The sequence below is a fragment of the Rhinoderma darwinii genome, chromosome 5 (assembly GCF_050947455.1).
Source record: "Rhinoderma darwinii isolate aRhiDar2 chromosome 5, aRhiDar2.hap1, whole genome shotgun sequence".
NCBI classification, from domain to species: domain Eukaryota; kingdom Metazoa; phylum Chordata; class Amphibia; order Anura; family Rhinodermatidae; genus Rhinoderma; species Rhinoderma darwinii.
This window is the reverse complement of record NC_134691.1, coordinates 267122532-267149698: the sequence shown is the minus strand read 5'-3', so window position 1 is coordinate 267149698 and position 27167 is coordinate 267122532. Positions and strand designations below refer to the sequence as shown.

At 39.7% G+C, this 27167-nt stretch overlaps 1 protein-coding gene across 2 annotated transcripts in view; it reads left to right on the top strand.

Annotated features, from left to right (window-relative positions):
• The window catches only part of DNAJC13 (DnaJ heat shock protein family (Hsp40) member C13), a 165031-nt gene extending 138553 nt beyond the window's left edge, over positions 1-26478 (top strand). The window contains exons 40-57 of one of the 2 annotated variants that reach the window (XR_012847729.1): positions 5013-5192; positions 5893-6060; positions 6892-7005; positions 7137-7253; positions 7976-8153; positions 8417-8508; positions 9854-9953; positions 10704-10778; positions 11188-11300; positions 11459-11628; positions 12605-12647; positions 12886-13059; positions 14033-14212; positions 14291-14431; positions 16298-16441; positions 16521-16620; positions 19602-19710; positions 25531-25618. Coding sequence is in view for 1 of the 2 variants with exons in the window: in XM_075827118.1 (XP_075683233.1) it covers positions 5013-5192; positions 5893-6060; positions 6892-7005; positions 7137-7253; positions 7976-8153; positions 8417-8508; positions 9854-9953; positions 10704-10778; positions 11188-11300; positions 11459-11628; positions 12605-12647; positions 12886-13059; positions 14033-14212; positions 14291-14431; positions 16298-16441; positions 16521-16620; positions 25531-25628 (2187 nt within the window). In the remaining variant the exon portion in view is untranslated. Of the gene's footprint in view, positions 1-5012; positions 5193-5892; positions 6061-6891; positions 7006-7136; positions 7254-7975; positions 8154-8416; positions 8509-9853; positions 9954-10703; positions 10779-11187; positions 11301-11458; positions 11629-12604; positions 12648-12885; positions 13060-14032; positions 14213-14290; positions 14432-16297; positions 16442-16520; positions 16621-19601; positions 19711-25530 lie in introns of both variants that reach the window. The other variant, XM_075827118.1, reaches the window with a different exon arrangement.
• The last annotated feature ends 689 nt before the right edge of the window (positions 26479-27167 follow it).

Sequence of the window (27167 nt, the reverse complement as noted above, 5' to 3'; positions counted from 1 at the left end):
CCCGCACGGTCAACGCCGTAAAAGAAAATAATAATAAACCGAACCACAATCACAATTGTTTGGTCACTTCACCTCCCAAAAAATGGAATAAAAAGAGATCAAAAAGTCGCATGTACCGAAAAATGGTCCTGATCGAAACTACAGTTCGTTACGCAAAAAATAAGTCCTCGCACGGCTTTATTGATGGAAAAATAAAAAAGTTCTGGCTCTTAGAATAAGGTAACACAAAAAGTGAATGATTGTTTACAAAACGTATTTTATTGTGCAAACGCCATAAGACATAAAAAAAAACTAAACATCTGGTATCGCCGTAAATCGTATCGCCCCACAGAATAAAGTGAATATGTCATTTATAGCGCACGGTGAACGCTGTAAAAGAAATAGAATAAAAAAACAATAGTAGAATTGCTGTTTTTTAGTCACCACGCCATCTAAAAATGGAATAAAAACGGATCAAAAAGCCGCATGCACCCCAAGAAAACTACAATGGATTCCTCAAGGGGTCTAGTTTCCAAATTGGGGTCACTTTTGGGGGGTTCCCAATGTTTTGGCACCACAAGACCTCTTCAAACCGGACATGGTGCCTAATAAAAAAGAGGCTTCAAAATCCACTAGGTGGTCCTTTGCTTCGGAGGCCGGTGCTTCAGTCCATTACCGCCCGAGGGCCACATGTGGGATATTTCTCAAAACTGCAGAATCTGGGCAATAAGTATTAAGTTGCGTTTCTCTGATAAATCCTTTTGTGTTATAAAAAAAAATGGTATAAAGAGGATTTTCTGACAAAAAAAAAAAGTCAATTTCACCTCTACTTTGCTCTAAATTTCTGTGAAACACCTAAAGGGTTCATAAACTTTCTAAATGCTGTTGTGAATACTTTGAGGGGTCTAGTTTCTAAAATGGGGTATTTGATAGGCGTTTCTAATATATGGGCCCCTCAAAGCAACTTCAGAACTGAACTTTAACCTAAAAAAATAAATAAATGAGGCAATACTTTGCTTCTTACATTATACTGATAATGAGCCGTGCCGACCCCGAGATGACCCCAGTTTTGACCGTTTGTATAAACGGAGACCCCTATTAGACCGTTCCAGTGCCCGGTTTTCCCAAGCATACACCCCCGAGAAGTGTATTTCTATTGATGAGTCCCTGGTACATTTTAAAGGGAGGGTTCAATTCCGCGAGTACCTGCCGGGTAAGAGGGCAAGGTATGGCGTAAAGATGTATAAGCTGCGAGAGTGCATCAGGGTATACCTACAGGTTTAGACTATATGAAGGAAAGGCCACCCCCAAACCAGACTGCATCCTGGACTACAATAGGTACATGGGAGGGATGGACTTGTAAGATCAAATCCTGAAGCCCTACAGCGCCATGCGGTGTGGTATAAGAAGCTGGCCGGGCACATCATACAGATGGCATTGTACAATGCGTACGTGCTACGTCGATGTGCAGGCCAGACGGGAACTTTCCTGGAATTTCAAGAGGTGATTATCAAGAACCTAATCTTTAGGGACCAAGAAGGGGGGGCACCCAGTACTTCTGGAAGCAGGGCCACACGCATCGTACCAAGGCGGCAACACTTTTCAGGAGAAGTTCCCCAAACTGGCAAGAAGGGAAAAAGTCAAAAGAGGTGCAAAGTCTGCTATCAGAGGGGGATAAGGGATGACACAATATATCAATGTGACACGTGTCCCGAATAACCAGAGCTCTTTATGAAAGTCAGTTTTAAAATTGATCATACATCCCTTGGTTTATAATTTACCCCAATTTTACTTACCCTGATGCACTCCGCACAGCTTATCCCCCCTCGTCTTTCCCCTCTGAGCCCTGCTGTGTGTCCAGGCAGCTGATAACAGCCACATGTAGGGTATTGCCATACCCGGGAGAACCCACATTACAGTTTATGGGGTGTAGGTCTCTGGTCAAAATGCTCACTACACCTCTAGATGAATGCCTTAAGGGTGTAGTTATTAAAACGGGGTCACTTCTTGCGGGTTTCAACTGTACTGGTACCTCAGGTGCTTCTGCATATATGACTTCGCACTAGAAAATCCCCAGTAGGCCAAATGGTGGTCCTTTCCTTCTGAGCCCTCCCATGGGCCCAAACGACAGTTTATCACAACAAATGGGGTATTGCGGCACTCAGAACAAATTGCGCAACAGAATGGGGTATTTTGTTTCTTGTGAAAATAAGAAATTCAGCCAAAACTACTTATTATTTGAAAAAAATAATTTTGTTTTCATTCCCAGCCCAATTCAAATAAGTTCTGTGAAAAAACTATGGGGTCAAAATGGTCACAACACCCATAAATGAATTCCTTGAGGGGTGTATTTTCCAAAATGTGGTCATTTGTGGTTGGTTTCTATTGCTTTGATACCTCTGGGGCTCTGCAAATGCGACATGGCACCCGAAAACCAATCCAGCAAAATCTGGACTCCAAAGAACACACAGCGCTCCTTTCCTTCTGAGCCCTCCCATGGGCCCAAACGGCAGTTTATCACCACAAATGGGGTATTGCCGTACTCAGGAGAAATTGGGCAACAAAATTGAGTATTTTGTTCCCTGTGAAAATAAGAAATTTTGATAAAAAATTACATCTTATTGGAAAAAATGTCATTTTTTTAACGTCACAGCCCAATTGAAATAGGTGCTGTGAAAAAACTGTGTGGTCAAAATGCTAACAACAACCATAAATTAATTCCTTGAGGGGTGTAGTTTCCAAAATGGGGTCACTTTTGGTGGGTTTCCATTGCTTTGATACCTCTGAGGCTCTGCAAATGCGACATGGCACCCGAAAACCAATCCAGCAAAATCTGGACTCCAACAAACATATAGCGCTCCTTTCCTTCTGAGCCCTCCCATGGGCCCAAACGGCAGTTTATCACCACAAATGGGGTATTGCCACACTAAGGACAAATTGGGCAACAAGATGGGGTATTTTGTTCCCTGTGAAAATAAGAAATTTTGATCACAAATGACATTTTATTGGAAAAAATGAAATTTTTTTTCATTTCACAGCCCAATTCAAATACGTGCTGTGAAAAAACTGTGCGGTCAAAATGGTAACAACAACCATAAATGAATTCCTTGAGGGGTGTAGTTTCCAAAATGGGGTCACTATTGGGGGATTCCTACTGTTTTGGCACCTCAACACCTCTTCAAACCTGGCATGCTGCCTAAAATATATTCTAATAAAAAAGAGGACTGAAAATGCACTAGGTGCTTCTTTGCTTCTAGAGCTTGTGTTTTAGTCCACGAGAACACTAGAGCCACATGTGGGACATTTCTAAAAACTGCAGAATCTGGACAATACATATTTAGTAGTGTTTCTCTGGTAAAACCTTCTGTGTTACAGAAAAAAAAATGAATAAAATTGAAATTCAGCAAGAAAAATGAAATTTGCAAATTTCACCTCCACTTTGCTTTAATTCCTGTGAAATGCCTGAAGGGTTAAAAAACTTTCTAAATGCTGTTTTGATGAATACTTTGAGGGGTCTAGTTTTTAAAATGGGGTGTTTTATCAGGGTTTCTAATACATAGGCCCCACAAAGCCACTTCAGAACTCAAGAGGTACCTTAAAAAAAAGGCTTTTGAAATTTTCTTAAAAATATGAGAAATTGCTGTTTATGTTCTAAGCCTTGTAACGTCCAAGAAAAATAAAATAATGTTCAAAAAACGATGCCAATCTAAAGTAGACATATGGGAAATGTGACTAGTAACTATTTTGGGTGGTATAACCGTCTGTTTTACAAGCAGATGCATTTCAATTCTGAAAAATGCAATTTTTTCAAAATTTTCTCTAAATTTTGCAATTTTTCACCAATAAGCACTGAATATATCGACCAAATTTTACCACGAACATGAAGCCCAATGTGTCACGAGAAAACAATCTCAGAATCGCTTGGGTAGGTTTAAGCATTCCGACGTTATTGCCACATAAAGTGAAATATGTCAGATTTGAAAAATGGGCTCTGAGCCTTAAGGCCAAAACTAGGCTGCGTCCTTAAGGGGTTAAAAGACCAATAATTTGTATTCTTTTACCAGTGTTGAAATGCACTGCATTAAGCATAAAAAACTGCCAATCATTTGGACTGCTGTAGACGATACTTTAAAAGTCTTAGAGTTGTATGCAGATAAATCATTCCAACCCTGTTTTGCTTGTTTTAGGCACTTACTTTTATTCAGCTGCTCTCTGTTCTGGCACCTTGTGAGGGGCCCCCGAGCAGGGGTATATGGGACAATGGTCAGAACATTTTTTTAAGTTATATTGTTAGCAATCATTAAAGGGAAGGTCCACTCTTACAACAAATCTTTTTTTATTGTTCTAGTTATCCTAAAAAACTAAAAAAAAATTAGCAAATTTTTCAAATCGTCTTATTACGATCTCTTTTATATCGTTTTGTCTACTATACAGACCGATGTGTCTCCATGGTAACAGACTACAAACAAACTCTGTGTAGTCTGATCTTGCAGTTATACGTTCTTCCACCTGTCCCCTGCTTGTTACTAACCTACTTGTTGGTAGGTTAGCAAGAAGTAGGGGACAAATGGATGGCAATATGAACTGCAGTATCCGACTACACAGAGTCTTTTAGCATTGACGTGCATAGGTCTGTATAGTAGACACAAAACTGTAGGTTATTTTTCATTTAAGACTATAAAGTTGCTTCATTTTTAATTTTAGATGTATTGGAACACTTTGTTGCCTTCCCATTATGTGTCTGCCAACCATTGCTCTTTGTACTGTGCAAATATTTTTATCCATGCTTCAAGGACCAGTTAATGATGATTGCACAGTATTGCAGTGTGGTGCAGTTTTTTAGTTCGGTATTCCTTCCTATTCCATTAAGGTATCTGTCCAATCATGTATTTGATGATGAAGAGGAGAACTATAGTGTTATAGTATAGTATGAATGCAAATTACAGAATTGTTAACTTATTTATGCCTCTTGTGTCATCATTTACAAACCATTAAAAATGTGCCATTAAAACCTCATATTTGTTTGTTCACAGAAGGTACAGAGACTGTCTTCACTAGCAGTGGAATGCGTCAGTTCCTTTGCAGTGGATTTCTTTCTGCAAACGCATTTGTTCCATGCAGGGATTTTGTGGCATCTACTTATTCATCCTTTTAACTATGACTTTACATTGGAGGAAAGTGGTATTCAGAAGAATGAAGACACTAATCAACAGGTATGTGCACATATCCTCTCCATAATCTGTGGTCTACTTAGATATGACCTCTGTAATAAGTAGATGTCCAATGTAAGGGGCAGCTCAGTTTTTTGCAGGTAGAAAAAAAATCTTCCAAATTCTTCCAGGAATTTTGATGCAGATTCTGAACTGCCAGCGTTTTTTTAACACTTTTTTTTTTTTTTTTCGTGCGGTTTTTCGTCCATGGCCATTGAATCTAATGAAAGATCCGTGGGCATAAAACCGCTCAAACTAGCGCCATTGGTTTTTCTGTCTACCATTGGTTTCAATGGAAGGTCAGAGGCGGACACAGTTCAATGAAACCGCACTGGACATATTAGGTTGGTATTCGGAGAGGGAATCGATAGAATACCAGGAGACTCCATACTAAGTATGTAACGGCAATATCTAGATAGAGGCAATTTTGGAATTGAAAAATTGTTCTGTTTCATCTTTTAAAAATATATTTTTGTACATTGGAACGATGTTGGGAAATAAGTTTTGATGGCGGGTTTTCTGGGAAAATTATTTCCTGCAGAGTTTATTATTTTAATAGCAGTTGGTCACATTTGAAAATGTTCAAAGAAAACTTTTTTTTTTATTCTGCTACCAAACAATGTAATGTTAATGCAACATTTTTCTTACCTGCATTACAGTACACCCCATGTTGATTTACAACCTCTTTTCCATTGTTCAACAGGAAGTTGCTAACAGTCTTGCCAAGCTCAGCCTTCTTGCTCTTAGCCGATTAGGCGGATATTTAACTGGTGAACAAGAAACCCCTGAAAATCCAGTGATCCGGAAAAGCTTAGCGGGGATGCTCACTCCTTATGTTGCTAGGAGACTTTCTGTGTCCTCTCCTGAAGAGGTATAGATAGTCCTGTTGGTCTAGAGCAATATGCTTTTCATACTAGCTGCAATCTGGGTATTACTGTCATAAGCCCATTTGTCTGTACATTGTAAAGATTAATTCATATCATCTGTAGCCATATGACAAACTTATTATATTATAACTTTGACTAAATATTGATGGTGTTTTTTTTATTTTGTTCTTACAGTATATGATCTAGAGGTCATTGTTCATTTTACTGATATTAAATATTGCAACATGATATTCTAAAGCTATAGTCATTGCTATATTATGAGGAGACCGATTTGACTAAAGGCACTGTATCGTTTAGAAAAACCATTTTCATATACCCTATTAGGGAATTCTGAGTGTATAGAGAGAAATCCCCTGTTCAGGATCCTCATCTCTTGGTCAGAGTGGAGAGCCGATATAAAGAGTGTCTCTCGCTCTGGAGGACCTGTCCATTACACAGACAACCCATTGATTTGAATGAGCACTGTGTAATGCTTAATTTTCCCTGTGATGGCGCTGCAGGGAAATTGAACACTTCCCTACAGATAACAGCTCATCACTAAGGGTCCCAGCAAGGGGACACCTTGTGATCATTCTTGCCAAGGTACCCATCAAACAAGTAGGTGTTGTCTAAAGAGGACAACCCCTTTAACTTGTACTAGTTGGTAGAATTGTAAGATTGTCCGCTGTCATTCCATATTTGATTATTTTCAAATAAACAAAAATAGTGCATCAACCGGAAAACTAACGCAATCCTTGCCATGGTAACGAATAGGACAGAAATATAGTGTTTGTGACGTACAATCACTGCTAGATTTATTCTTTTTCACTCCTCAGATCCTCAAAATGCTGAATTGTAACACAGAAAGCCCCTACCTAATATGGAACAACGGCACCAGAGCAGAACTTTTGGAATTTCTTGAATCTGAGCAGGAAAGCATGACAAGACGAGTAAGAAAAAAAAAACAGATCTATTTTGTTAGCAAAAGAGTTGCTCTCCGACAGTTAATGGGGAAAACCCATTGATGTGTGTTATATGCAATATAATGTACAATATACTTAGATTAATAATTATTTTTCAGGGGGAATGTGATAAAAGCTATGGGGCTGATTTAGTGTTCAGTGATCACGCCAAGGAGCTCATTGTGGGGGAGATTTTTGTACGGGTGTACAATGAGCAGCCCACTTTCCAGCTTGAGGTGAGTGTATATTTATTAATGGAACATAAAGTAAAGTTTATCTAGAGGCTTGTGACACGATCTCTGCACTAATACATTACTAACAATCTGTGCAGCTTGACTCAAAGGTGGCAAGTTTAATGTTACATTTTAAGTTTTCGGGGACATTGGTCTCTAATTCTAGCTATATATAATACGTAACCGGTATCGTGTCCTGCCTGTTTAGGGTCTGACTGACAGTCCCAGCTGCTCTCCGCATGCAATAAGTATGTCTGTTTGACCTGCATACATGTTCCAGGAGAAGTGATGGGAAATCACATAGTGTCTGGTAGAATAGTGACTACCATCGAAGTTTTGCCTTGGACATATGAACATAATAGAGGAGTCTTCCCTGCTCGAGACCCCCTCACTGAGGCAGAGTGGAAGCCACTCTTTAAAGAGTAACTGCACTTTCATCAAACTTATATGTCTCTATGATATGACAAAAGTTTAGATCGCGGTTGCTGTGACCCTCACCGTTGTTGAAGCGAAGGTGCAGAAGCGCTCAGCTGAGCGCTTTTCACGTTCGGCTGTGATCAGTACTCATTGTCAGGCTGAAGAAGGTAATTTCCTACCGAGAAAAATATTACAAATTGAAATATACCTGGACATGTGATAGTTAATGAGCTAAAACAAACTTTTAATTGGAATTTGCATCTAGAACTGGATTATACAGTTTCATCACTTTTATTATTCCCGCACAGGTACCAAAAGCCTTTGCCGCTAGTCTGCTAGATTACATTGGATCCCAAGCACAGTACCTTCATACACTCATGGCCATGACCCAGACTGGCAAAGTGGAGTCCGAACAGCATGGAGAAAGATTACAGAAGGTTGAAGTGTCTCTGGAAGCTTTAAGGAATGTAATCAAGCACAACCCCGGTAGTAGTTTTTATTTTTATTTGTTTTTAATAGCATAGTGGGAATTAAGCGCTTGGCATACAACAGTCAATGACAGCCGTTCTCTCACTGGTGATTGCATGGACACATCTGTACACACGTATGGCGCTAAAACATTAAAGAGGTTGTCCCACCATAACAACTTATCACCTATCCACAGGCATGTGTAATGTGTACATGCATTAAATATGTCTAGTGAATAATGTAGTTTTTATTTTTATTTTTTATTATTCTATCCACTTCAGGGTCAGAGACAGAATGCATTGGACATTTCAAGTTGATATTTTCTTTGCTGCGAGTCCATGGAGCAGGAAAAGTTCAGCAGCTTGCTTTAGAGGTAAGTGGTCACTACTTCACAGGTTGGAAATGGACCTCTAATGCACCACTGGCCTCCTTGAAGTTGAATTTATTGCAGCAGATCAATTACTGTAATCATAAAAGCCTTTGTACTCAAAGGGAACCTGTCACTTCAGCCGACCTATGTGTACAATTACACCCGCTAAACACCCCTCCCTTAAGTGCCGAACAGAAGGACTGGACATGGAGTATGATCATCCCAGCCAGTTAGCGGCTCTTAAAAGGGTCATGTGATACAATCTATGACTTCTGTTTCTGAAGCTGAGGGATCATGTGATACATCATATGACTCTGCAGAACTAGGAGGTGCCCCCCCCCCCCATTTAACATGGGGGGCGGACTGTTTAGTGGATACAATTGCACTGGCTCTATTTGGGTATCTCATAGATGCTCCAATTTGAAGAGGTCTGTAATAGTGACAAGTTCTTTAAGTATGGAGATACTAAAAACCGAAAACGGTGAAAAAAAATTCACCGTGGATTAAAGTTAGCAGCCAGCTTTTTACGTTCTTGTAAGTGAGATTTTAAACTATTGCATCTGGAACTGCAACAGTTTTTGGGCTTCCTACGTATTTTCTAAACATTAGGGGAAAATTATTAATACTGTCTTAAAGTTACACAGGAAAAAACTAGGCAAAAACTGCGCCAAATTTAGACATTTTCACTTCCTTACACCATCTAATCGCTGTTGTACTTTACAACGATATTTTGCACCAAAGGAATGGGTCACGTCATTAATCGGGCCTGACAACTCCTCTTAGACACTTTTCTAGACACTTTTCCAAAGCTGTCTAGTAAGGGTATGTTCACACGCTTAACAAAAAACGTCTGAAAATACGGAGCTGTTGTCAAGGGAAAACGGCTCCTGATTTTCAGACCGTTTTTAAGCCACTCGTGTTTTTCGCAGCGTTTTTTTACGGCCGTTTTTGGAGCGGTTTGCATTAGTCAATGAAAAACTACTCCAAAAACGTAACAATAAGTCACCTGCACTTTTTCGCGGCCATTTGAAAAAACGGCCACGTAAAAAAACGGCCCATTGGAACAGAACGCAGTTTTTCCCATTGCAATCAATGGGCAGATGTTTGGAGGCAGTCTGCTTCCGATTTTTCGTCCGTTTACGGCCCGAAAAACGGCTGAAAATAGCCCGTGTGAACAGACCCTAAGGCATAAAATGTGCAAGAAAAACCTATAATAAATGGCACACAGGATTTGCGGCAATTTGCTTTTGTAATTCTCCCCCAGTGTCTGTTATCTGTAGTGCTTTTGTGGCTTTTTTTTTTCTTGCAGATATTTCCATTTATTGTTTTTCTCCGTTTTATTTGACAGGTAGTCAACATAGTCACCAGTAACCAGGAATGTGTTAGTAACATTGCTGAATCCATGGTTCTCTCCAGCCTATTGGCTCTGTTGCATTCATTACCAACGAGTAAGTCTGGGTTTTCCTTTGTAGGTTTGGGAGGTAAATTCAGCTTTCTTACTTCTGATCACGGCATTATGCTTTCCACAGATTGTTACAATAACAATATACCGTAAAATTCCTGTAACCTGGCGTTGGTGGGACCTAAAAAGGTGCCAAATGTTTATGAAAGGATTATCAAATGTACTGAATTATCAGAAAGCCATAGAAAATCATGTAAATGACCTTGTAAGGGTAGACAAGACCGCACTAAATACGGTTTCTGCTTCTAGTCTTGTGAACGTCCAGATGATATATAAACTGTTTAGTGGAGAAGAGTTGTTAAGTAGTAAAGGCTTCCAGAAAGTCAAAAATCACCCCGATATATTGCAAAGACGTAGTCATTGTAGCCGCACAATGGGTTGCGAAATCCACACCGGAATAGACAAAACGATGTTGTAAATTGTCCATAAATATGTTTGCACATGTCGGGGCGACATTGCTTCCCATCGCAGTTCCTTGAATTTAGAGAAAATAATCTTCCCCAAATAAATTATTTTTGTACAGAATAATTCTGTGCAATCTTCTAATAAAATCTAAAGTGTCTGATGTATGATCTGGTATAGATTACAAAGGACCGTAAGATTGGATCAAAAAGGCAAACGCACACACACACGTGTATGTATTTTTATTTCTTTTATATACGGATTGAGTTACCAAAAAAAAAGGGTAGGGGAACTACAATTCTTTAAGGAATCTTTTTGTGTGTTCTCTTTTCAGGTCGACAGCTTGTTCTTGCAACCCTGTATGCCTTAACATCCAGCACAAAAATCATAAAAGAGGCCATGGCCAAAGGTATGTAAAAGCTACTTCTTATTGATGGCCATTGTAAATACGCTATGTACAGCCTTCAGTTTAGTGACATTTCATTTTTTTTCTAGACTACTTTGTAAAGGGTTATTCCCAACTTAGACATTTATTGCATATCCACAGGATATGACCTAAATGTCTGATAGATGTTGGTCCCAGCTCTGGAACCCGCACCTATATCAAGATACAGCTGCTCGGCTGTTTTCATAACTCCCATCCAACAGAACAGCACTCCCACTCTCCACTAGTCCCCGCCTGGAATCGTCAGCTTGCTGCTGCCGAGATGGGGTCGGGTTCATCTTTCAGACATTATTGGCGTATCCTGTGGATATGCCATAAATATCTGAGTTGGGAGTAACCCTAAAACTGTTTTGTTTTTTTTCTTTTTTCATAGGGGCTTTAATCTACTTATTGGATATGTTTTGTAACTCAACTCACCCACAAGTCCGATCACAAACAGCAGAGCTGTTTGCTAAGATGACAACTGACAAGCTTGTTGGTCCTAAGGTGAGATGATTTTATCCATACATTAGATAAATTTATAGCATAAATCCATATTTTAATGAGTCATGTATTCAGTTTAGGAATGATACTGGTGCAAACAGATAATTTTATTGAATTCTATTTAAAACCATGGATAATAGAAATCCTTTCCTTACTTCTAGGTCCGAATTGCACTGATAAAGTTCTTGCCAGGAGTATTCATGGACGCAATGAGGGACAATGCCGAAGCTGCTGTTCATATATTTGAAGGAACCCATGAAAACCCAGAATTAATTTGGAATGATAACTCTAGGGAAAAAGTGTCAACCACAGTCCGTGAAATGATGTTAGAGTAAGTTGAAACATGATTTTTCAATATTGTGATGAAGTCAAATTTCACGATCAAGATCTTTAGCCCTCCTGAAGACTTGCTGTTGTGATTCTGACTACCTTTACACCTTAAGGCGCTTATTTGACTACACATTAATTGGCTCTCTAATTTTTTCTGGAATTATTGAATTGTATGCATTACATACGGTGTTTACACACTATTATAATACCTTCTAGATATTCAAAATTAACCTTTCACTAGACCGAACACTGAAGGGTAGGTACTCCTTTGAACAGAATTTTGCAGGGTACACACACAATTAATCTGCATAATAAATTGAGTAACTTAAAAGGAATACATTACAATCCATATATTAGATAATTTAAGATTAAGCAGAACTCTCCCATCAAATATAGCCTATTCAGTCTTCTATCCCATCAAATACAGCCTATTCGGGCAATGTTCCATATGGACGTCCACTCATGAAATATCACCGTTCCATTTGTATAACTTTGAAACAGCACATAGCGGTCAATATTGGAAAAGATAGGAAAATACAAAGACTGGTGTGAGTCTGTTTCCGTTATTCAAACTTCTATAAAATGGACAAAGAGAACGCCAGCAGTGTTAACCACAGCACCATCTTTCCATGTTTTGGGTAGACATTGTAAAGTGATGTTTAAAGGTCAACATTAAACAACATTGTCCTGAAAACCAAACTGTGGTTACAAAGTGTTTCTTCCGAACGACCATCTAACTGCTTCACGTAATAGGCTTGTGTTAGCTGATTTGTGACTGCTTCACCGATGACCGACAAACTGGTAGCATATGGCTATATCTTGCCATTTTTTCATTCTGTGTGAAATCTGTACATGGACCCTTAACAGGGTATCTAAATAATACAACTTTTCAGTTCTTGGACTTTTAGTTATAGTTCAACCCATCTGTTGTAATGTATTTCTATAGACATAGACTAATGTGCTCCTTTAACCCTTAGGCACTTTAGACAGCAGGTAGAAAATCCTGATGCAAATTGGAAGGTACGTTATTTTATTTAACTTTATTTTTTAAGGTGTTGTATGCAAATAAATGTGTTTACCCTTACACTTATGAAGCCTATATGTATCTTTTACATAAATTTTTGTATTTTACGCTGCTAAACAAGTAATAAAAATATTACCAGACCATGAGAATAATTTTCAAAAACACTTTTCGTTAGCATGTTTTTAATGTTTCCAAGTATTTGCCTTTTAAAAACATGATTTTCATATGTTCTAGTTACCAGATGATTTCAACATTGCTTTTGGAGAGGCACATGGAGAATTATCAGTCGGTGGTGTTTTCCTAAGAATATTTATCGCTCAACCGGCTTGGGTTCTACGGAAGCCGAGAGAGTTCCTTGTTGCTCTACTGGAGAAATTCACTGAACTTCTGGAAAAAAATAATGTTCATGTAAGATTTTTGGGCGATGATTATCAGTTTCAGATAGCTAGATAAACGTGGGGAGATGTAAAGGCCCTTTTACACCGGCCGATAAGCGACCGGTGCAGCGAGCACCGATCAACGAGACCTCGTTGTTCAGTGCTCATTTTCCTGTCACACGGAGCTATAGATGGGGACGAGCGGTCGTTACTCCAATCTCTCGTCCCCATAAATTATTATCATGTCGGCAGCGCGTCTCCCTGTTTACACAGGGAGATTTGCTGCCGACAACGATAATATTTTACTTTCTGAAAACGATACGACCAGCAGATGATCGAGCGTTTGCTTGGTCATCTGCTGATCGTTCCCCTGTTTACACAGGGCAATTATCGGCAACGAGTGTTATATGAACGCTCGTCTGCCCGATAATCGTCCTGTGTAAAACCCCCTTAAGCCTCAAGCATCTTACTTCTGCCATAGATTTGGGACTTTTGAGTGTTTCAAAACCAAAGGGCTTGCGAACCTTTTGTTCTAGACATTGGTGGGTTTCCATTGTTCTGACCACCTCCATTATCAGACATTAATAGCATATTCTATCCATTTGCCATTAAAGTCCATTGTTAAAATACCTCTATAAGAAATGGGAGAAAAGGCACGGTTTTATTATGCACAGATTGGGATGAAGAATTCTGTTAGAATTTATGTTAACGTGGTTGTCTCATCACAGACCACCCTTTTTAGATTGAAGCTGATTTTACCGGCGAAAGCTGCGGTGACCAGTAGTATTACATGGCGACTATTCAGATGAATGCCGTTTGAGTCCACCAGAGCAAGAGCCGCCATCTGTGACCATATGCCCTTATAGAATTAAATGCAGAATTAGTGTTGTATATTGTAGTCTATAGTATATTAGTGTTTTATGATATAGTAAATAATATTGGGTTAAGATTTAAATAAAACCGGTAAAGAATAACAAAATCGTTTATCTGTATTTGTCCCGTAGGGTGAAACCTTAGAAACTGTTACCACAGCAACGGTCTGTTTGTTCAATGCCCAGCCTCAGTTATTGGACCAAGTCCCACCTTTGGGTCACCTGCCTAAGATCCTCCAGGCATTGAGCCACAAGAATAATGCTATTCCAAAGTGTGCAATACGGGTCATTCACACTATGACAGATAATGAGGTACTATATTACTTTTGATGGTGTTCTTTATTTTATGTCACATGACCTCCATTTAATTAAACGTCCATTTTATCCTAGTTATGTGTTCGAGCAATGGCTTCACTGGAAACGATTGGACCCTTCATGTTTGGAATGAAAAAACGTTCAGACATGATTGGAATGGCCTGTGAAGCACTTAATAGGATGTTCCAGAAGGAGCAGACAGAGTTGGTGGCACAAGTGAGAAATCTGTTCTAAAATTTGATGTGACCATAGATGTATCAAAATTATAATTGCACATTTATAAGGTTTGTTAGATGGTGTCTTTTGAATGACTGTTACATGGTCTTGAAAACGTTTGTGTCAAACACAGTAGACATGTGATCGTCTTTCTAGTACTTGATCAGCTGAGACTGTATGGGATACATACTGGTAATGAGCATTTGTTTACTTGGTCAGTGCTATTGCACCACTGGCAACATTTTAAGGACTGTATATATGGGATGTTCAAATAAAAAATGGACGGGATCTCACCCACCCATCAGGAAGAAAACCGTTTATGTCTGGATATCTGGTCTCACTCCTGCATTAGCACTATATTTTAAAATAAATGTATCCCATTGTTCAATTAAAGTCAAAATATTGTATAAGAAATATTTTGGAAATATACCCATTCTGCTCTATAGTAAGTGTGCCCCTGGATCTTTACAAGAACTTGGCGATGCAGCAGCCACTTGAGCCTATTCAAGAGTTGTCAAGCAAATAAAGCTTAAAGTGAATATCCACCTTTTATCATCATAGTGTTTATCGGTCTGAAATTCTGTGCGTATTATTTTCTTAGTATATCTAGCAGTCGGAGCTCTGTTTTTCAGATACAGAGCGCCAAATCCCCTGCATAGGCATAGATTAAAAAAATAACATGCTGGCTGTCTTCTGTCAACACTAGAGGGAGCTGGGGAGCTTACTCCATACTTTCTTACCTTTTTATAAATGTATAAAATTTAATGTGTGTACTTTTTACACTGTTCACCAAGAAATTGTCTGTTCGTAAGCTAAAAGGGACCGCTATGAGTATTTTTTTTCAAGTGTGATAGTATTATTTTTTTTATACCAAGAACAAACAAAATAAAATAAGGTACAATCATGTTCTGCCATGACAGCAGCAAGCAGGGGTAGAATCACCAGGGGATAAATAGATAGTAGCTTTTTTTTATTTTTATTTTAGGTCTATAATAGGGGACATGGCACCCTAGAAATAAGTATGACTAGTATTGCAAAAAATATAAAAATCTTTAATGCATAATAAATTTCAGCAATACAGGATATCAAAAACAATAATATAACAAAAGTAATGATCAGAGAAAAAAAATCAGGTAGGTAAGGTGTTAATAACCTAGGGGTCAACAGAAAAACCCACCTCAAAAACAGCAGAACCACTCCTACATAATCCCACCACTCTATTATCAAAAATAAAGTGCCTCTCACGCAGTTACCCTCCTTTTCCCCACCATGACTTCAGATACGCTCCTTTAATATCCTTCTGGTTTTTCACCCTGCCATTACATGGTATGGGTGTTTGACTTATACATTTTTTACCAGTATATCTGTATACAGTTTTGTAGATGGTGTATGTGCACCATCAGCTGGTGCTTTATATCTATGTACCCTTTATCCATCGTATACTATTTTCCTATGATTATTTATATATTATATCATAGGCTTTTTGGGATAATAGAGTGGTGGGGTTATGTAGGAGTGGTTCTGCTATTTTTTTTTTTTCTTTCTGATCATTACTTTTATTATTGTTTTTGATACCATGTATTGCTGATATTTATTATGTATTAAAGATTTTTATTATTTTTGCAATACTTGTCCTACTTCTTTCTAGGGTGCTTATGTCCCCTGTGCTTTTGCTTATAGGTTGTCTACTTGTATTGTGGGGACTCCTTATACCGGTTTTTGGTCTAGTTTGAGGTTTCTTGTAGGTTTATATATGTTCCTGTATAATAACCAGAACCCTGTCCCAGAAAACCCATTTAACAGATGGCTGTCTGTAAAGTGTTCAATGTTGACCAGTATATATTATATTATTTCCATGTTTTCCAGGCATTGAAAGCAGATCTAGTCCCATATTTACTAAGGTTGCTTGAAGGGCAAGGCCTTGAGAACCTACAAAGTCCTGCATCCACAAAGGCTCAGATAGTTAAAGCGTTGAAGTCCATGACTCGTAGCTTGCAGTATGGAGAACAGGTGAGTAATCCCCAACAATAATATATAATGTATTCATGTCCTTATATTTATAATGTAAATGGCTGTGTGTGTTTTCTAGGTAAATGAAATTCTTTCTCGATCCTCTATATGGAGTGCCTTTAAAGATCAGAAACACGACTTGTTTATTTCTGAATCACAAACAGCAGGATACCTCACTGGTAAGAATTTTTCATCCCATGAAAGTTTGTTCAGATTTTTTACCTTTTGATGAGCATTGTACATTTTTTATATTTTTATATATAATGTACATAAAGAGTTGTCTAACGTTCTAAATACATTGCATTACTTAACTTGTACTGATCCTGATTTACAGTCTATAATATAGTCCAGAGCTGAATTCACAATTCTGTTGGTGAACTTCCCTATTTAAAGGGGGTTGTCTCAACCAGACAACCAATGTCCATTTACCCTATTAGTGTATATGGATGTCATCCAGGGGGTTCTCCTGCTTAGGACTATTAGCCAGAATGGAGAACCACTGCAAAGAGCAGCTCCCACCGGCATACTCTGTGTGACCATGTACTACATGTTCACCCATTAATTTGAGTGAGCGCTGTATTATGACATATTTCCGGCAGTGGCTGCTGCAGTGGACATGTGAGGCCACCCGCAGCTTTCCCAGTGATATGTTCACTGTGGTCCCAGCATCTAGACTCGGGCTTATCAATGGGCAACTTCCTTTTCAAAAGGGGTTCTCCAGTTGAGACAACCCCTATATAATATCTTCACAAAATAAATTTAGGCAATATTTGTAAGACATTAATATGTAGACCAGGTAAGTACAGAGCTATGGTACCAATTAATTCCAAAGGAGAATCCACAAGACAATAGGGGGACATTCCTTTTGTTTCATATGTCCATTCTTTTTCTGAAACAAACAGGAATGGGAGGAAAGTTAAAAAAAAAAAAAAAACCTTCTCAATAAAAAAAAAGATAGTTCCTACTTTCATGTAATGTGATCCATTCTTGTTTTTGGGAACAAATATGCAGATAAAACATAAAAAATATGGCCATGTGCAGAATCCATTACTGTGCTCTCTGCCCATACCATACCCTGGATTACATATCTGTTATATTGCTTGCCTGACTTCTATTCTCTATGACATAATTCATGCTTTTCTGCAAATCTAACTTCACCCTTACTGTCAATAGGAAGGACCGTTTAAAATTAGAGCATCAGCGCGATACCCGAATAGTTATAATAGTGATTATAGTCGCATCCAATAAACAGCCCCCGAGAGGGCCAAATAGGCTTGTTCTTTGGTGTCACATGGTCCCTCTCATCAGCACATTGCCATGCAGTATGTGATTTCTATTTCCAAGAATAGCCGCTGATTATGTGATGCACCATGTTACTCCAAAGATCGGAAGTGCATTTCAAACCTGTGTTTAGCAATTTTGGGGCTTTTTAGTGGGGGTAATTGTACCCACTTTTATAATCCATCAGGGTATGCTGTTTATGTCCTTATTTTAATAGGTCTGGGTTCCCTTTAAAAGGTCGAAAGAAGTAGGCGAGGAACGCAGAAACTAGACTGCAAATTATTCCAACACTTGTTAAAATACATCTAAATGGTGGTGAATGTCATTTGCCACTTAAGATGGGTGTTTTTTCACCCATGTGATTTAAAGGTATACTTTATATTTGTGGCTGATAATACAAGAGAAAAAAACAAAACCGTGGCCCTTCTTTATCAAACCTGTCTAACATAGAACTGGCATTGTTGGCTATAGCAACCAATCACAGTTCAGCTTATTCCAGAGCAGCTTGATGGTACTCTTACACAGCCCAAAATGGGCGGTGTAAACGAGCGTCGATCAAGGAGACGGCTCGTTGATCGGTTCTAGTTTGCTCCTATCACACGGAGCAATGATTGGCTATGTATAGGAACGAGCACTCGTTACTACGATCGCTCTACCCCATAGGTTTTCATCATGCCAGCAGCCTGGTTACACATGGAGATGTTCTGCCGACAACGATGATTTTTAATTCTGCATAAAGTAGCAGATCTGCGTTTAAATGTATACAGTTTTTATACAGAACATGTGCACGGCATGCTCACATAACCCCCTGTGTGGATTGTTTTGGAATTCATATCTAATTTCGCAGAATATTTGGAGAATTAAAGGGGTTGTCTAGTTTCAGTAAATGAATGTTCATTTTTGTATCATTTAAAAGTTAAAAATTTTTCCTATACTTTACTTTTTGCAATAATTCTCACGGTGTGTCCATCACATGAACATTGACAGAATTTTATCCACTGGAAGTTAACAAATGTTCCTACTAAATAACAACAAGCAGAGATCTTGAAAACCGTGAGGAATTAATACAGAAAGTATATTGGAAAATTGGATAACTCAATTATCCAAAAAGATAACATTAATTTTCTGAAACCGAACAACCCCTTTTAAGGCACAAAAACTTGCTTTTATAAAGTGGTTTTCCTGAATAAAGGGTTTTATACAAGATCAACCTTGATCTTGGTCATGTTGATTATTTAGGCTCTAAACCACAAATCCTATTCGATACACTGCTGGGACTTAGCTCTGCCTTTTTCCAACCCTTATGGAGAGGGTTTTTTTTTTTAAAAACGGGAAAACCACTGTGCCAATGCTTACCTGTTCTATTTTCTTAACTGGGCACTCGCACCCTTTTCTCCCATTTTCGGGACATATTGCCTTTTATTGTAAAAAAAAATAAAAAAAAATGAATTGACTGCATTAGGCCAGCATCACACACACTCAGTTTTTGGCTCCTTTTTTTTTTTTTTAGTCAAAGACAGAAATGTATCCAAAATAAAGGAAAGGGTTAAAGAAAACCTGCATCTCCTGTCTTTTTTTTTGTCTATGCCTGTGTTTGGCTATAAAAAAAAATAATCAAAAACTGATATCTGATATTTTTTTTTACTGTATTAAACTGCAGGGCTGTCTTTTGTGGAAATGTCTCTGACATATAGAGGCATTATCAAAAAGACCGTTCTAAGTAGCAATTTACATTCTTGACTATCATGGAAGGTTTTCCGTTAAGTGTGAGTGTCCATTAAGATGAATGGTGAACTTTGTACACCCTTATGCTTGTTGCTCTCTGCTTCCTTCCTGATTTCCTCTTCCCTTGCTTTTTACATTTCTTTTCTTCCTTCAGGTGTCTCTCCTTCCCTTCTTACTGGTAGCAGCCCCCTTCATCTCAGAAGTGGGCTTTAGATGCTCTCTTCCGGGCAGCTTGCTATCTGCTGTGTAGCTCTGTAACACAGGTACAATGCTTGTTGCACCTGCCGCATTCATGCATCTTGTGCTCCAGACATGAACACTGTATATACATAACCCTTCCCCAATCTTACTGGTTTGTGTTGTGTTTAGATCATTTACATGAATTCAACGCTTTTCAAATCAAGTCCTCAAGGAACACCGTAGTCCGTTGTAAATGTAGTGACACTAAATAAATCCCCAGTGCAATAGTAATGCCGCTGCCGGATGCTTCTGACAGTGGCTTCTCTTCAAGCAGAAAAAACGATCAGGAAGAGATTGTGACATGCCCGATCCTCATTTTCACCCACATTTGCTGTCAGAGGATGTTTGGGAGGCCCCATACATTAGATTGACATTAAGCTAATGTGGATGGGCAGCTTAAGGAAATTCTCAAAACATGCCCAGTTGGGGTTCCTTGCGGACTGGAACTGAGAAACTGATCTCGTCTATTAATACTAAATAAGAATATTTAGTTGCTTTGATGCGTTTGACTCCAGAAACTTAAGCAGGTGATTCATCAGGTTAAGCAGGTGATTCACGTCATTACCATCTACATTGAGACTCATTTTGTTGTCCGTATTCTTGTTCAACTTAGATCAAGATTTCCCTACACGCGCCCTACACCTCATTAATTATGTACGGTTTCCCTGACTGGCTCTCTCTTATGATTCTAGTGGAGTGACATGATGTCTAGGGCCAATCACAGCACACCTATGTGAAGTTGTATCCACATTGTCCATGATTGGTTGCCCCGACATCGCAATATCATGTCTATATGGACATATTTAGGGAAATTTATCTTGCGAAAATCTCTAACATTTTTATTCCACTCTCACCATTCATACTAAACCTAGGAGATTTTATATATAAAATTTTGGATGTCACCACTCTTATGTATGCCAGTGCTATTAATGGATTTGGTAAGCTAGAATGTAGTGATACCTCGCCAATGGATTTAAAATTAAAAAAAAGAATGTTTGGTGGTGGAGATCCCTGATCTTCCGATCAATCAAGCATGGGCGAGGGAAGAGAATGTCCAGATTGTTTGAAGCCAACAGCGATGGTGACAGTAACTTAGATAATCAGGTTTTAGAACAGTGCCGTGTTGCAGAGCATCTCTGAATACTTAGCATATTGAACATTGACAGAATAGGAACTCATTTATTCACTCCAGTCAAGAACAGGAAGCTAAGAATATAGTGGGCACAGATTTTAACAAAACCAGACAATTGAAGATCTGAAAGGTGCTGTATGGTTTGATGAATTTCAATTTCTGTTGCACCATGCAGATGACCGGGTCATATCCTCTAGGGAATGTTTTCAACAGCTTGTTGAATTCATGCCACAAGAGGCTACTCTGAGGAAAAAGAGGTCGCATAAAATACTGGACAGGTGTAAATAATACAGTGGCCACCGAGTCTATGTGCTTTTTGCACATTAGACAGGTTTCTGCTGTGACACATGCACATTTGAGAAATATAGATTCATTGACTAGTCAATAGTCTATCTATACACACTGCATGTCCAGCACATAGGGAAAAAAATGCTCCCAACGTATGTGCCAATACAGTTGGATCCTGCTAAATTGGATTTTTGTTACTCGCCATAAAATCCTTTTCTCAATGTGTTCATTGTGGACACAGATGATAACCGTGGTGTGTAACTACTGCCTCTAGGAGGCTGACAATAAGTAAAAGAAAAAGGTGTTTGCTCCTACAAGCTATACCCCTCCTGCAGACACGGAGCTAAACAGTTTGTACATAGTAGGAGAAGCAGAGAAACCTCTAAATCTCACATGGTTCCAGGAACGGGTTGAGGTACCCAGAAGTTGTCGGTGAACATAAGGTGAATCGATGGGCAACCCCTTGGATGAAAATCCAGACTCGGGGGAAATGAAGGCCAAACCCCAGATCCAGACCCTGCTATAGAAAAATCAAAAACCTGGACCAGTAGAAAAGGAAAGCCTGGACCAGGAAAAAGAAGAGTGAGGAATCTCTTCTCACACTAGCGGAGGAAAGACATTTGGGTTCTGTGGGAAATAAGAGATGTAAGATTTTCTGGTATTCAGCATAGTTGTGATCTGTTCGGAGAACCACGACATCTCTGGACTGTGGTTGAATCAGTCCTGGAACCGAAGTTAGTGACTCCTAAAGAACTGGTGGAAGACTGAACCCTGAGAGAGTTAGGGCGTCCCTGAGAGACAGGGGACATTAGCCTGAAAAGAGATAACGTGGGCATACCACGCCAACGAAGTAAGGCCGGTGCCACCAGGATTGTTGGGGTGTCTTCTGCCTTGATTTATCTGCAAAAATCTAGGAAAATGTACAGTAGAAAGAACTGATCTCTGGGTACGAATAGTGTGTAAACTGCACAGGCCAGTGAGTGAAGGGACCACTCTTCTTGGCTTGAATGTGTTTGTTGGGGAAAGTCTGCTATCCAGTAGCACACGTACGGAATGCGAACCGCAGATAATGCCAACGTGGCTCTCATAGCCGACAATAGTATCCTGGCTGATTCTGGAAAAGCTGAGCTGCGGGACCCAGCTTGATGGTTGAAATAGGCAACCGCAGTGAATTTGTCAGACCGGAAATTATCCATCAGTCGGTCCATGGGAAAAAAGACTGGGACCAATAAAATCTGTAGAACTCAAATACTAACAGGAGTGGAAGATTCCTTTCCAGAAGGCTGACGCCTCATTGGAGAGGTTGACCTGCAGAGCAAGTGAGGAAGTGGCCCTGGGGGGTGGCTAGAAAGAGCCTTCACTGGGGACCATGATGTACCGCCAGGAGGAGAATAGACTAATCCATTGGAGTTGGAGATCGCAGTTAGAGGGCCAGAATTGCCCAATGAGTGAGACACTGAGCATAGGGGATGGCCTTCTTGGAAGAAGGTCCCTGGATGATGCTGGAACTGCCATGTTGTGGCCACCACCCTCATGCAGACACTAAGAGCAGTCGCCGGGCTTCCCGAAAGTACTACGAACACAGGGGGAAAAAAGACCCGCCAACCTGAGCAAGCACTGGAGGACTGCCTTAGATATTCAAAGCAAAGGAAAATTTTATCACCGTTCATAGTAACTTCATACAAAAGTGTAATTCCCCTAACAAGAAACAATAGATGCGCTTTAGATCCAGGGCTCGGGTAGCAAAACCCATCCCTCTTTGGGACCACCGAGTAAAAGAAGCTCTATTTTGTAGTCCGAACGACCTACTTCGCAGACCCCTCGATCTTTGGTGGGACTAAACCAAGGAGAAAAAAAGTCCAGAAAATGAAAGAGCCTGCCTAAGTTGGCCCAAATGAATGCAGGAAGGATCCTGCTGAACCCATTTCTAGAGGAGGTGGTGCCAGGAAGGACTTGGCAAGGAGCTGCATTCCCCCGTAGAATGGGGGAAGGTGTGAAAAAAAATCTAAAAGGACTGGAACCAAGGTACTGGTTGTCGCGATTACTTTGGCATGATTGAGAGCACTTCTTGCCAGTTGCCTCATATATAGTTAGTCTCGATACTGAGCCAAAGACATGGTAGTCTGCACAGAGCGCTCGAAAGCTGGATCAGTTGCCACAACTTTGAGTCCGAAAGCGTGGTGGATCAACACCTGTAAAAGCAGTGTAGCGCACCACCGTTTGCCAACATCCAGAGAAGCATCGCTGGGGTACTTTGCTGCAGAGAAAATACTGGTTAGCCAGGTTTGCCAATTTCTCTCGGGGGGGCTCCAGACAAGATGCCCTTGTGATTCCAAAGACATAGCGTTTGCCATGGGGATAGAGAGAGGCTTGGTCAGACAAGAGACCAGTTGAATCTACCAGAGGCGAAGATGGCACTTGGCCAGGAGGACTTTAGATCCAGGTGTTTGGAGTGGGAGAAACGCCTGTCTGGGTGCTTCCACTCTTTCAGAGGAGTCGGTCAGAGTGGATAGGAAACACTTATGGGGAACAATAATCCCCCCCCCCCCCCCAAAGGAGAAACCCTCATGTCTCGAGTGCAGGGTCCATGATCCTTGATCGGAGCGTCTCCCAGTCTTCAGCATTAATTCGGTCCATTATGATTTTTTGGGGCAACTGTTTAGTATATAAATCAGATTTAGGCATGGAAACTACTTGTTCATCGAAGAGGGCAATGTTTGCAGAATTCTGCAAGATGTCTGATTGTGTCCCTGAGCCGCTGGGAAGGAAAAGCAACACATCTGTTGCTTTGAAGACTAATTTGTCTCACCAGGGAATGAGAAGCACAGTCAGTGATGATTTTTTGGGAGAGGGGGGCCACCGTTACTGACTCAGGATCCATGAGGAGGAGGGCAGAGTAAGCAAGAAAGAGGTTGCAGTAGAACCCATCCATGACTCCAGTAGTGTGGTCTAGTAGGCCGCAATGGTGCCGGGGATCTTGATTTTGTTGCTGCGACAAGGCCTAGTGAAAGTAAAATGCGTACTTGCCAGAGTAGGGGGGGTCTGCCTCCAACAAACAATAAGCGAAAAACTGATTAGTTTTAGTATTTGCAGGATGGGCCACGTATGCAACTGTATGGAATAAACTCGCCTATGTCTGGAGAATTTCCTGGCGTATACGCCGAATGTGCAATGTGTGAAAAGAGCCTTAAGGGCCTTTTACACTGGCGGATATTCGGCCGATGCAGCGAGCCCCGATCAACGAGGCATCGTTGATCGGCGCTCGTTTGCTCCTGTCACAAGGAGCTATGGATGGGGACAAGCGGTCTTTACTCTGATCGCTCGTCCCCATACATTAATATCATGTCTGCAGTGCGTCTAACTGTTTAGACAGGGAGATGTGCTGCACACAACGATAATATTAAATTTTTTTAAAACGATACAACCAGCAGATCGTGCGTTTGCTCGTTCATCTGCTGATCTTTCCCCTGTTTACACAGGGCAATTATCGGCAATGATCGTTCTATGAACACTCGTCTGCACGTTAATCAGCCAGTGTAAAAACCCCTTTAGTGGAGTGAGCTGTACAGTGTCTTGTTATTTTGGTGTGTCCTCACACTTTTGTTAGAGCGTATCTTTACTGGTCTGTTGTCTGACGTTGCATTTCAGCAAATGGTTATTCAACGTGTTCAGTCCAGTTAATTCTTGGGAATCTTTTCAAAACTTTGTTGGTAGTAATGGGACAAATGGAAAAATATAGCATAGTAATAAACAAGCCATGCAATAAGCACAATAATGTTTTCAACTCCATTCTCCTCTCATCCATCCATTTAGAATCTACTTCATTCCTCTACTTCCCCATGTCATACTCTAGGGAAAGAGGAAAATTAGATATGTTGAGCTGTTTGGTGTGGTCCTTACAGTAAAGAGCTGATTTGAGACACGGAGGCGTAGAACTCCTTTCAGTAGGGGATTCCCATCTGTACTATTCTGCTATTCCTGCCAGTGTCCGTCCCCTTTTCCAAAAATATATTTCTCTTAAGTTTTCCTGCCACAGCAGCGCGAGGACTACACCAAAAATCTCCACCATATTGCTGCTTCCTCAGCCCCTGTAAGTGTGACCTGGGAAAGAGGGCTCTTTGGTTATCTACTATTACACCTGAATTTGAGTTTACAGTGGCTTTAGGCTATGACTCTACGGTGACAGTCAGACGTTTGTTTGTTTGTTTGTTTGTTTGTTTTCTTGGTTTGTTTTTTTTTGTTGCAAGGTCTCTTTCAACTTTCTTCTCTAATAGGGAATATGTCATTTTAAAGCAAATCTCCATGTCACTGTGGAGCCATGGCCTTAATTGTAACTCATCTCTGCAAGTTGGCTGTATATTTTTATAGGACATTTTCAATAACTAATGGCATGTAAAACTAACAGTCTTTCTAATTTATTCAGGACCCGGAGTTGCTGGCTACCTTACTGCAGGGTCGTCATCTACAGTTATGCCCAATGTACCACCACCAGTGGACCATGAAGTAGGAGATCTTGGCTAGTCAACACAGATGTTACACCAATAATTTCAAAAGGAGGAACTGCTTCTTGCACGAGGAAAAGTGCTTTAAGCCTTTTCTCTTCCCCCCCCCCCCCCCAGGGTTGATTCAAAGGACTTTATTTTCTGCCTTCCTTGTTTTAAGACAAAGTGTTATTCCTTTTTGTAATAAATATATTTTTATTTAGGGATAAAAAAAAATGAAAAAAAAGGTGGAGATGTGATTCTGATGAAGCATCACTATGTAACATACACATGAAAGCACTCTGTTAATCAGCTGTCTGGTTACACAACCTGTTCTGTTCTTTCCTTTTGTATCTAAGCACATTATGTTCCTTTGTATTTGTTTTACAAGACTGTGAATCAAAGTAATAATAATCTCTCCCCAATATAAGTTTTATATTCCAAGAATAGGCAAAGGCGTGGTCTACAATGATAGGGCATTCACGTTGCTCTTCTCTGCCATGTTGGAATTGATTGGGCTCGCTGAGAAGTATGGAATGCCAACAGTGTTCAGTCTGTGAAATGTGTCCAAACCATTAACACCATCCTCTCGAGAATGAAGAGAAGATGATATTCCCGTGTACAGCATAGCTTTACCAAATAATAAATAAAAGTGAATATCAAAATGTCAGCTTGTTATGTAAGAACCTAATATAATAGTGACATGATTCCTACATTATTCCCCAGTATATACAGCTTTCTATGAATGTACATTATACAGATCATTCATTCGTGTACAGAAAATTTTAAGAAAATAAAGGGAAATAATGACCTTAATGGAACTTCTGTCAGATGCTGCCATGTTGCCTACAAATTTATATATTAAAACGATGATTCCGTTGTATATAGTATTTATTGCCTTACTATATGAAGGCAGAGGATTTTTTGGGGTAACGCCATTTAGTGTGACATCCATATTGTTGATAATCACATTCACTCAGATGTATTTGCAACTCAAAATGATAAGCGTTAAGTCTAAACTGTGTTCCAATTGGTGCATATCTTGCCTTGATGGTAGAGATCTAAAAGCATGTGCTGGCCAACAACTGATTCATGCTACACCATACTACACTAAGGGCACATTCACACAGCCGTATCTCCAGTATGTGTTACATTCATATATTTCTTGCTAAAAATGTGATTGGAAAGGTTTTCCTATTTTCCTCTTAGTTTTTTTTTCCATTTTTTTTTTTATTATTTTATCTTTTTTGTAAGATGGGCCAGAAACATTGCTGTGCACCCAACAAGTGATGATAATTCTATCCAGGGAATCACAATGCCTCAGTAATGCATATTTGGCTGGGAATTAAATAAAGTAAAGAAACAAAACTGTGCTGGGCTTATGAAGGTAATCGCCCAGAAAATATAAGTTTTTGGGTTTAGAACTTAATGTGGCTTAATATATCCTGATACCCATGTCGGATGTTTTGACATAGTTGCCCTATATGGCCAAAAGTATTTGGAAATACACCTATATGAGCTTGTTGGACATCCCATTCCAAAACCATGGGTGTTAATACTAGTCCTTCTTAATGAATTA